This window comes from Ranitomeya imitator, chromosome 4 (genome assembly GCF_032444005.1).
Source record: "Ranitomeya imitator isolate aRanImi1 chromosome 4, aRanImi1.pri, whole genome shotgun sequence".
In the NCBI taxonomy this organism is placed as follows: Eukaryota; Metazoa; Chordata; class Amphibia; order Anura; family Dendrobatidae; genus Ranitomeya; species Ranitomeya imitator.
The window spans coordinates 361983525-361995925 of NC_091285.1; the positions used below are offsets into that span (position 1 = coordinate 361983525).

Sequence of the window (12401 nt, forward strand, 5' to 3'; positions counted from 1 at the left end):
AGTAACACTTCTGGCAAGCCACACAGTCACATGACCGTGATAATACGCACTAAATTCATTAAGTAGCATGTGCCTTTTAATGAATTAGGTACATCTTATTCCTGCAAGCCCATCATTAAGGATGGTGTATGGAACAAGCAGGAACTAAAAGCATTTTTAACTGTGATTTATTACCTTTCTTATGGCGTTTGATTATATATCCAAAATTTAAAGCAGTTTTCTGGTCATATGATATTGATGATCTAACCAAAGATTAGGCCATCAACATCAAATTGGTGGGGGTCTTACAGCTAGCAATGATAAGTGGGCTGAAGAGCTATTATAGATCTGAAACCTCTGCCACTCCCACCCAGTGCTTCCTCCTGCTTGACTGAAAGCCTCTATGTTGTGACTTCAGGCAAATGAGCCGACAGACAGGAGGCAGCAGTGCTGGGTCTAGAGCTGGAGTGACAGAGGCTTCAGATCTTCAGACTCGTTTGAATCAATTCAATTGCTGATTTCTGTGTAACTGAGGAATAGACTGGCGAGATAAAGGTGTTGCTGGACTTGTCTGTGAAAGATCTACATGTGCATATAAAAAGTTTGAGGTATGAAATCCTGCTGACTAATGTCCTTTAACCCCTTCACGACATTTGACATAAGTTTGCGTCATGGTCGGAAAGCAGTTCCCACAAAATGACGTAAACTTATGTCACGGCAGTCATGCGAACACAGGAGCCTCAGCTGTCATTGACAGGAGCAGTGCCCACATCGCCCCAGGCTGTTTAACACCCTAAATGCCGCGATCGATAGCAGGTTAACTAGATACGGCAAGCTTGCTAGACTATGCTCAGAGCATGGTGTAAGAAGCTTCTGTCATTCAGGTAGGGCAGCACTGACAGATATAATGCATTGCAATCCTGTTGCATTGCAATGCATGATACCAGCAATCAAACTAACAAAAGTTAACCCCTTCACGACCCATGACATATAGGCACATTATAGGTTGTGTCCTTGTATTTGATGCGAGCTCCGGCGCTGAGCCTGCATCTTTCCTGGCACATGACCGTTGATTTGATCAGCTGTCATGTGCCTCTAATAACCACGATCCACCCACGTCTGTTAATATGTTAAATGCCGCTGTCAATCTTTAATAGCGGTATTTAACTTGGTAAAATCAAACTGGATGTGCGTCATGAGGCCTGCCCATCAGCTCCCCTGTCACGTGATCGGGGGGTGCCGATGGGTTGTCATGAGAGCAGGAGTCTGCAGAAGATCTCTGTGCTTGTTATTGCAGATCACTTATTTGTGATAATGAGCTAATGGCTGGCATTCTATGTAGGTGATGATTTCTGCTATATATAGCAGGGAACCTAAGGGGATTATTAAATACAGTAAAAAGCAGAAAAAAAAGTTCTAAAAAATATTTTTAAAATGTACACGTTCAAATCACCCTCCTTTTGCCACATTCCAAATAAAACCATAAAAAAATGCATTCATAAACGCCCAATCTATCAAAATATAAACTAAATTAATCTGATCGGTAAGTGGCGTAACGAGAAAAAAAATCTCATCTCCCGAGATCTTGGTGCCAAGATCTCCATCTGTGCATGCGCCGCCCCCGGCAGCCATTTTCCCGGAGTCAACCGCATAGTAAACCATGTAAGTGCGGGGGCTCTGGGCTTTCACAAAATGTTGGCAGAGCCCCCACACCACCGAACACCGGCAGCCACACATCCAAACACCCCCTCATCCCAGCCTGCGGCCTGCAGCAATTCTCCACTCTTGACTCCTCCAGCAGCGACCCTGGGACCCGGTAAGGTATATCCGCATTATAAGATGCACCCACATTTTACCCCCAAATTTGAGGGGGAAAAAGTGCGTCTTATAATCTGAAAAATACGGTAAACAGAAAAATACACATTTGGTATCGCCAGGTCCAGAATGACCCGACCTATAAAATGGTCTCGTTGTTTAACCCCTTCAGTGTACTCCAGAAATTTTTGTTATTAAAAACTATGCTTTTTATCAGACCGCCGAAAAAGTGGGCTACGGCACGATCAAAAAGTTGAATATAAATATACTATCCCTGAAAACATCATCTTGTCCCTCAAAAAAGCAAGCCACCACACAGACATAATGTATGGGCACTACAACTTACTGGGTACTACACTGGCAGATTTGTAATTTTCACTCCACAACATCCGCTGTTGCTGGTTTCTGGAAAACGAAAAATGGAGTCAAAATTGTCTCTACACCGGTAGATAAACTCCTAGAGCGGTAAATTCCAAAATGCGGTCACTTGATGGGGGATTCTGTGCTTCTGGCACTTAGGGGCTCTTAATATAGAGTTTGCAAAGTATTCTACGATAATTTGTTCTCCAAGATTCAAATAGCGTGCCATCCCCCCCCGAGCAGTACTGTACAACCACATATGCCACATTTAACAGAAATTGTGTGCCAAATTTCGCTGAAATTTTCACCCATTTCCCAGTGTGTAAATGCAAAATTTGTGGTAAAAATGTAATTAGTTTTTCTTCACTGCCCAATGGCGTAAAATTCTGTGACCCACTCGTGGTTTCAATATGATCACTGAACCATTAGAAGAATTCATTAAGAGGTGTCGTTTGAAAAATGGGGTCACTTATGGGGGATTCTGCGGTTCTGGCACCTCAGGGGCTCAGCCAATGTGACATGGTACCCTCAGATCATTTCAAAATCTGAACTCCAATGCGGGCCTTCTTCCCTTCTCAGCTTTGCATTGTGCCTCAAAAGTAGTTTTTGACTATGGGGTATTGATGCACTCAGAAGAAATTGCTTAACAATTTGTAGCTTTCATTTTCTCATATTATTCCTTTTGAAAATTAAAAGCTTGGTGCCAAAGTAACATTTTAGTTGAAAAAAATTTAATTTTTCCATTAACTCTGCCTAATGTTATACAATTCTGTGACTCGCCTGAAGGATAAAAATGCTCACTATGCCCCTAGATGAATTCCTCGAGAGGTGTAGTTTCCAAAATCGGGTAACTTGTGGGGGTTTCTGCTGTTATTGGCATGTCATGGGCTCTTGAAGTGTAACATGAAGTCTGCAATCTGTTCCACGCACAATTGAGCTGTAGAATTCAATTGGCGCTCTTTCCCACCTGAGCCCTGCTGTGTGCGAAAGAGTAATTTTCCGCTGACACATTTTCTCCTGTTACCTTGTGAAAGTTAACAATTTGGGGCAAAACCATAATTTTTTGCCGGAAAATTGTATTTTTTCATTTTCATGGCTCAACGTTGTAAAAAGTAGACATGTGGTAAATGTTATTTATTAACTATTTGGTGTGATATAACAATTCGGTTTAAGGGCATAAAAGTTAGAAAACGGCAACATTTTCAAAATGTTCTCCAAAATTCAGATATTTAAACAAGCGCAAAAAAATATCGGCCTAGATTTTAACATTGTCACGAAGTACAGCGTGTCGTGAAAAAACAATCTCAGAATCATTGGGATGCATTGAAGCGTTCCGGAGTTGCCTCATAAAGTGATACTGGTCAGAATTGTAAAATTTGGCCTGGTCATGGAGGTGAAAAGAGGCTTGGGGGGTGGGGGGTGTGTGTGTGGGGGTAAAGGTGAAATCAAAACCCGCAGATAACATGTTAGCAAGGCTGGGTAGCAGGGTGTAAAGAGGCTAGAGTACTAGAGACCGCTTTGGTAAATGTGAAGCACTTTACACCCTGTAATCCGATGTCTGTGCTTCTCCCTTCTGTGTACACACTATAATGGATATACATGTGTAAAGGTGCACAGATTGAATCACTGCAAAGCAGAGTATTTTTAACGTGCTAAGAAATATTTCTCGGGACCTCTGGTGTGTGTCCTAAATGCACGACATTAATGTCTTATTTTATAGGAAATGTTTGGTTTCTTCAGTTAATCCCTGTTAGATGAGCTATGCTAAGTATATGCCGATAATCTTGTGTAATTGCTTATTGCTCGTTTAATCAGCCACTCCTAGAAGGTACACAGGAAGCAGCTTTATCTGTATCCAGTAATAGTCATTATGGATTGGGGATTTTTCATACTTGTCAGATTTGTAGATTCCCTTGTGCACACAGCGAGGTTGATAAAGATTTTGGGGTGGAGTAGATATAGTGTCCTACAAAAAGTCCTTTACCGCAAACCCAATCAAACATTATAATATGTAAAGTATTTATAAAAATATGTCCTGAGGGAGCTCAAGCTGAACATACAACCATATAATAGTGCCATACAGTGCATCCTGGTCATGACTCGTTGATGCCATCATACATGAGCCAGACACAGGTGCCTTCCATAGTTCCTCCAGGGGCCTTCTAAAGGATCACCTACCGGAAGTCTGTATGCTGACCACATCATGTCATCCCTGTTACCTATGTATCCTGTGTTACAGATGTACTGTGAAAAAAGCAAAAACTCAGCTATACAGCTTTCTTCCAATCTTGAAATGGCTACCACGTTATCCAGTAAAGGAGTACCTTTTAGGAGACCTAATATCTGGACTGAGTACAGGAGTCATGCAGTTACCTCAAGGTTAGTACTTCAGTGTTCATGGACAGTAAAGCTCAGCCTAAAGTTCACTTCTTTCCCTTCACTCTGCAGTTACATTTCGTGCTATCTGCAGAAAACCACATTGTGTGGGTGAGAGGCTGTCTGTATGGTATAATGCCAGGAAAATGTCTGCATCACGATCACTGCTTTATCTAATTTCTATAGGTCTGGAAATCTCCAGTCAAATGTACTAGAAGTTCTGTTCTAAGCGCTTGTGCATTTTCTATTTTATGTAATAAAGTGTTCATTGTATAAAGAAACAAAGACACAATTTTCACATAAACTTTGGGTAGAATTTAACATACTTAAAATCAGACACGCGATCACCAGATTGTGGATCCCTTTATTAAAGCTGTTTTCCGTGGCCCTATTTTTGAGCTCCCTTTTGTATCTCTGCTTCTTACAGCTTAATCTCCATTCTTCTTGCGTCACTTGGACACGATCACGAAAGGTTTTTAATTTTTAAACATGTTACTGACTAAAAGCAAAGACCAAGAAAATTGATAAATTGGTGAAGCATATATTAACAAGTTATATAATAGTTATATAATTTTAAGCACGAGGACGTCATGAAGACTTTTTTCTAGCTTGGCCAGCTCTCATCATTGAGTTCTTGCTGCTCATTGGGATGAGCTTTATGTAACACCACTCATAGCCTGTGGTGTTGCAGTAGTTGTGTAGTGGCCGAAGGCTTTCGTTTTTAGCTGATTGCCAGCAGTGTCTTTTAACGCCTTGGCAACATTCATTACCCAGCGTGGATGGCGACTGCATTATACAGCTGTCACCCAAGAGTAACTGCTAGCAGATTAAACTGTTAGATGTCGGCATTTAGGACGTTAGGAACGGGGAATAGGACCTCTTTCGACCCCCTTAGCCCTCCGTTCTGCGCAATAGGATTGCTTGTTGCCAATGGGTTGTCAAGGCAGCTGAGGGTCTACCGGAGGCCCTTGTGTCGGCCTTATTGTAGCCAGTTACATAGCAGAACGCTAATAACTTATTGCCTGCAGTACTGCAGGATTGCAGTGGATTGTATAGGCGAAAAAGCAATCTCAGGTTCAGGTCTTTAGGGGCCTATTTAACAAATGTAAGAAATATTTGAAAATCATATAAAACATAATTATATATTTGATATTAATGCTTGCAGAATTGTGTGAACTAATAGAACATAAAAATATTTATCCCACATTTCCAATGGTGAACCCTGAAATGGCGAAAAATTGTATTTTGATCATGTCCTGCCCCATATGGACACCAAATTGATCAAAATAAAAATTGCAGCTCGCAATGCTAAAAGCAAGCTCCATTCAATGTGTGTCAACTGAGAGATAAAAAAAGTAAAAAAAACAAACAACAAAACACTGTGCGATTTTACCACAAAGTGAAAATCGTAAAAACAAAATGTGAGAAAAATGCTGTTTTGTTTTCAACTCCATCTCATTTGGAATGTTTTCCACATTCAAAATGACAACCCTTCTCGCAATAAAAAATAAACTAAATTATGGATGTTAGAAAAAGGAGAGAGAAAAAATCTAAAGCCCAAAAAGCGGTCTTTTCTCCAAAGGGTTGAAAACATTAAGCAAAATAGCCACTTACCACAATACCTTAATTAATTGGAATAGGCAGCTTTTACTAAGGCCAGTCTCACACGTTCAGATAACTCCGGTACCGGAAAAATCGGTACCGGAATTATCCGTGTCTGTGTGTCGGTGCGTTTATGTGGCACATCATTGTGGCACACGTGCCGACTGGGTACCACACAGAGCGTGCAGGAGACAGCGCTAGAGATAAGCGCTGTCCCCTGCATCTGGTGCTGAAGCCGCCATTCATATCTGCTGTCCAGCAGCGTTCGCTGGAGAGAAGATATGAAAAATCCTTTTTTTTTTGTTTATGCGGCTCCACCTATGGGAGGTGGAGCTGCATATTCATGACTGTAATCGGCGGCCCCGACGTGACCGCATACAGGAGAAGCTGCGGCGAGGACAGGACACTGTGAGGGAGCCAGGTGAATATTTTATTAACAGCGGGCGGGCGCACAGGGGGTGGGAGGGGGGTTTGGAGACAGGGATCTTTATTTTAAACACAAGAAAAAAAAAAAAAAAAAAAAGGATTATTCATATCTTCTCTCCAGCAAACGCTGCTGGAAAGAAGATATGAATCGTGGCTTCAGCACCAGATGCAGGGGACAGCGCTTATCTCTAGCGCTGTCTCCTGCACGCTCCGTGTGGTACCCAGTCGGCACACGGGCGGCACACGTGTGCCACACTGATGTGCCACATAAACGCACGGGCACACGGACACAGATAATTCCGGTACCGATTTTTCCGGTACCGGAATTATCTGGACGTGTGAGACTGCCCTAAGACATAGGAGTGAACACCTATAGTTTCCCTGCCAAAATCAGCTGGTCACTAGGGCTTCAGCAGCCAAGTACAAATTACCAGAACAGATTTTTTATTTGCGATCTCCACCTTCGAGCAACCCGTGTAATTCATCATTTAGAAGTGATTGTGTTTTTACAGAAGTAAAACCTGTGTTTTGTTGTTTCAGGTTTAGCCTATGCCCTGCTGGCATCAGTACCCCCTGTATTTGGATTGTATTCTTCATTTTATCCAGTGTTCCTATACACTTTCTTTGGTTCGTCAAGACATGTATCAATAGGTAACTTGTAGCATTTGTAGTAATCTGATGCATATGTGTGTATCTCTTCCATGTTTTTCATATTCTTTTTAGTACTATATTAAACTATTGTTTTGTCTTGCTTTCCTCTCTTGTGTTTGCTGCACATGGTGAATGGCATTTGGTGAGAATGACCTAGATGGCATATTCTTTTCAGAGCCAATATAGACAGACATCAGAACAAATTGAGCAATGTAAAGATAAAAAAGATTGCAAAATGTGTTGTTTTTCTAAGGTCAAATAATTCTAACTTGCTAGATAACATCCAAACAAATGGATCAGTAACCTATAATTATATGGACATTGTGATAGCTAATCATCAAACTCACTTGGATATGACACACAACAGCTGCAGGGCAAGAAATCCTGCTGCTGCTCACTGGGTTGTAAAATATATGATATCTTGAATTTGCTTGAATATTCTACACTACTTAGCTTGGTGTTTTTTTTTCTCCTAACGTATGCACAACAACTTCCTTTTTTTTACCATTTCCCTCTAAAATGAAGAAACATACAAGTTCCTGAATTTTCTTCTTGTGCAATCTACCAACCTCTTTAGTAGAATAAAATAACATCAGTGTGTAATAAACAAACAGTGCTCTTTTATCCTCTCCGACTAGTAAGGGGGCTATTAGCATTATGTTTCTGTTACCATTGGTGTCGCTGGAACAATTGAGGGATCACATGTAGTGCTCCTCCTCTCTCTTGCGCTCCTTCTCTCTCTCTTGCAACACTCCTCTCTCTTTTGCAGCGTTACTTGTCTATCTTGCAGCGCTCCTTTTCTCTCTCTTGCAGCGCTTCTCTCTAGCTGCGCTCCTCCACTTAGAGCACTACTTTTCTATATCTCTCGCAGTGCTCTTTTTCTCTCTTGTAGCGCTCCTTTTCTCTCTTGCAGTGCTCCTTTTCTCTCTTGCAGCGCTCCTTTTCTCTCTCTTGCAGCGCTCCTTCTCTCTTGCAGCGTTACTTCTCTCTTGCAGCTCTCCTTTTCTTTCTCTCGCTCTCTTTCTCGCAGCGCTCCTCTTTCAGCACTCCTTCTCTTTCAGCACTCCTTCTCTTTCGGCACTCTTTCTCTTTCAGCACTCTCCTTTTCTCTTGCAGCGCTCCTCTCTTGCAGCGTTACTTCTCTCTTGCAGCGCTCCTTTTCTTTCTCTCTCTCTCTCGCAGCGCTCCTCTCTTTCAGCACTCCTTCTCTCTTGCAGCGTTCATTCTCTCTCTCTCTCGAGCACTCCTTTTCTCTCTTGCAGCGCTCCTCCTCTCTGTTGCAGCGTTACTTGTCTCTCTTGCAGTGCTCCTTTTCTTCATCTAAAATGGAAGAGAGTTGGAGGGCACCACTGTTGTGAATTCCGCTCTTGGGCTCCCTCCGGTGGTTGTAAGTGGCACTTTTGTGAGTTCTGCTCTTGGGCTCCCTCTTGTGGTTTCTAGTGGTATGGCTGCTCCTTGGAGTTAGCTGTCATCAGCTGCCTCCACTTATCGTCTCTTCTGCTCCGCTATTTAAGTCTGGCTCTTTCTTCAGCCTGTGCCACTTGTCAATGTTTCCTGGCTGGATTCACATCTCTGCTTGGAGTCTCCTGGTTTCCTGACCAGTTCTGCAAAGATAAGTTCTGGCTTTGCTCATTTCAGTCCACATGTTGTGGAGTTATTGTTCTGTGCATTCTATATTTGTCCAGCTTGTCAGTATGGATTATTTCTGTTAGCTGGAAGCTCTGGGAAGCAGATTTACCCTCCACACCTTTAGTCAGGTGTGGAGATTTTGTAAACTCTGTGTGGATTGTTTTGTAGTTTTTATACTGACCGCACAGTATCCTTTCCTGTCCTATCTATCAAGCTAGACTGGCCTCCTATGCTAAAATCCGATTTCATTTCTGCGTATGTTATTTTCCCCTCCTCTCACCGTCAATATTTGTGGGGGGCTATCTTTCCTTTGGGGATTTTCTCTGAGGCAAGATAGGTTTCCTGTTTCCATCTTTAGGGGAAGTTAGATCTTAGGCTGTGCCAAGGGGTCTAGGGAGCGTCAGGTACCCCCCACGGCTATTTTTAGTTGCGCTGCTAGGTTCAGGGTTTGCGGTCAGTACAGATACCACCTCCTTCAGAGCTTGTCTCATGTTGTTCCTAGTCCAAAGGAAGATGAACAGCGCTCCAGCCGGGTGTCGTGGTATCAAAAAAGGAAACTTTATTGGTCCATGTAAAAGCAACGTTTCGACCAGTATCCTGGTCTTTTTCAAGCATGTAGCACAGTACAAAGTGTCGGCTTAAATGGTGTGGATACCACACAGGGCACCAATCACCAACCAGCCACTAATTACATATACAAATACAAAAAGTAACATCAATCAAACTATATATAATACATTAAAATAGATACATACAATATCTGCAGCGTTAGAAACAAAGAAAATCAAATCTCAAAAGCATATAACATAATATTGCTGCAATGTTTATATTCCGTCCAGCCAATTAGGTTCCGGCATATCCGTAGTCACGGCTACAAATTTCCAATGAAACAGTCCTTGCAGCGATCCTCCTGTCCAATCCGGATCAATTCTGCGGTGGGCGCCAAAATTCAACCAGCCTATCAAACCCCATCATGCTTCCAAGCCAGTCCCAGGTAACCAATCAGGCAAACACTTACCGTATTTTTCGCTTTGTAAGACGCTCCGGATTATAAGACGCACCCCAAATTTTGAGGAGAAAAATAGGAAAAAACTATTTTTTAATAAATTGGTGGGGCGTCTTATAATCCATGCGTCTTATTACTTACCAGGGGTTGTGGTTGTGGTGGATCAGGGTCCCAGGCTCGTTGCCGGAGGCAGGAGTGGAGCATTGCTGCAGGCTGGGATGAGGGGGTCTGCAGGGGGCTCCTGTGCTGCAGGGGGGCTCCTGTGCTGCAGCCTGGGATGAGGGGTCTGCAGGGGGCTCCTTTGCTGCAGGCTGGGATGAGGGGTCTGCAGGGGGCTCCTGTGCTGTAGGGCTGTCTCCGGTGCTGCGGGGGGCTCTGGCGACATTTTGTGAAAGACCAGAGCCCCCCGGCAGTTCTTCCATGCGTTCCAGTATGACTAATTCCGGGAAAATGGCCGCCGGAATCTCGAGAGATGAGATCTCAGCGCTGAAATCTCATCTCCCGAGATTCCGGCGGCCATTTTCCCGGAGTCAGTCATACTGGAACTAACTCCGGGAAAATGGCCGCCGGAATCTCGAGAGATGAGATCTCAGCGCTGAAATCTCATCTCCCGAGATTCCGGCGGCCATTTTCCCGGAATTAGTCATACTGGAACGCATGGAAGAACTGCCGGGGGGCTCTGGTCTTTCACAAAATGTCGCCAGAGCCCCCCGCAGCACCGGAGCCTTCAGCATCACCCGGGGCAGCAGCGGACAACCCCGGCAGTGGCGGCGGACGACAGCGGCGGCAGGCGGTAGCGGCGGCGGACACCCCCTCCTCCCAGCCTGTAATGGTAAGCGGTATATCCGCTTTGTTAGACGCACCCACATTTCCCCCCCAAATTTGGGGGAAATAAAGTGCGTCTTACAAAGCGGAAAATACGGTATATCATATACCATGACTACATCACAACCCTGCGACTCACTACGGCAAGCCACCTGGCCGCAGAGGACTCAGAAGCACCCTGATAGGTGTAGCTGTGCGTCATGACAACAGCCCGCCCACCTCACGTGATCACACAACCGGGTCCGCCCCACAGTGACGCAACCATCCATCCCCCATGCACAGGGGAAGCCGCGGATGCGCGCAGACTCAGTACCGCCGGAAACCGCCGCATCGTAAGCCACGATACAGGCAGATCCAGCGGCACAGTGAGATGCCACGCCCCCCGCCAACCCACATGCAAAGAGGACGCCGGCGCGTCACAAACAGGACGTCCCAGATGCGACGTCACAGAGTCAGCTAGCCAGATGCCAATACACAGGCGCCTATAACCATTTGATCTGTGCAGCCACGGCCACAACGGGTTGCCAAGGGAACCTAAATAAATATAAATAGATATAATTAGCCATCTATAAGGTGTAACTCAAGATAAAACATGGAAAAAGCCATTTTGATCAGATAGATCAATAGAGTGACACTACCTAGGGACGGAAAAGGACATTGTATAATCAATCGCTAAAAACAATAAAAAACGACAAAAACACTATAAAAACAATATACCGATGAATAATGCCATAACCAAGGGGAGAGAGAACAATAAACCAGGGGAGAGAAAATATTACCTAGGAATGCAGACCTGTAGATTAAAGTCTAAATTAAGGCCTCCAGGTTGTAAGGTCCCTAATGAGTAAATCCATCTCATTTCTTTCTTCCTAAGCAACGATAATCTATCCCCACCTCTCCTCAAAACCGGAACACTATCTATTACCCTAAAGCGTAATTGGTTGACAGAATGTTTATTGTCCAGAAAATGTTTGGGGATCGGCAAATCTGTAAGTCCTGTACGTATCGTGCTTTTATGCTTACTGATTCGCGCCCGCACCTCCATCGTGGTCTCCCCCACATAAGCTAACCCGCACGGGCACGTAATCATGTAAACAACAAAGCTCGAAGAACAAGTGTAACGTTCCTTCAGATAAATCTTCTTCCCCGTATGAGGGTGATAGAAAAATTCCCCTTTAAGCATGTTGTTACAGCTCGCACACCCCAGACATGGAAAGTTTCCAAGTCTGGGTGTGCTTAGAGTCGATTGGACTAGGGAGCTCTTAGATGATCCAATATCCGATCTCACCAAACTATCACCCAGATTGCGACCCCTTCTGTATGACATCATTGGATAGTTTTTAAACGCTGGTATAGATGGTAAACCGCGCTGCAAACCCATCCAATGTTTTTTCAAAATCCTGTCAATTTGACCACTAGCTGAAGTGTATGTAGATACAAAAGGGATTCGTTCCCCAGGCTGCTTCAAGGACCCTGATTTACGAGTGGACTCCCGTGATATATTCCGAGCCTTATGACTAAATCTGCAAAGCTCCTTCTTGGGATAACCCCTGTTGGAGAACTTCAGACACATTTCATCCAGCCTCCGATCAACCACAGTGTCATCCGACACTATTCTCCGCACCCTCAAGAGTTGGCTCCATGGTAAGGAGTTAACCTTTCTCCGAGGATGGTTGCTATCAAATAGCAACAGGCCATTTCTATCGGTCTCCTTCACAAAAATGTCTGTCTT

The 12401-nt window shown here is 43.9% G+C and overlaps 1 protein-coding gene across 1 annotated transcript in view; it reads left to right on the plus strand.

Annotated features, from left to right (window-relative positions):
- Positions 1-12401, plus strand: part of SLC26A5 (solute carrier family 26 member 5) — a 142160-nt gene that overhangs the window by 13065 nt on the left and 116694 nt on the right. Inside the window, exons 3-4 of the mRNA XM_069765112.1 lie at positions 4394-4533; positions 7099-7209. Coding sequence (XP_069621213.1) covers positions 4394-4533; positions 7099-7209 — 251 coding nt within the window. The remainder of the gene's footprint in view (positions 1-4393; positions 4534-7098; positions 7210-12401) is intronic.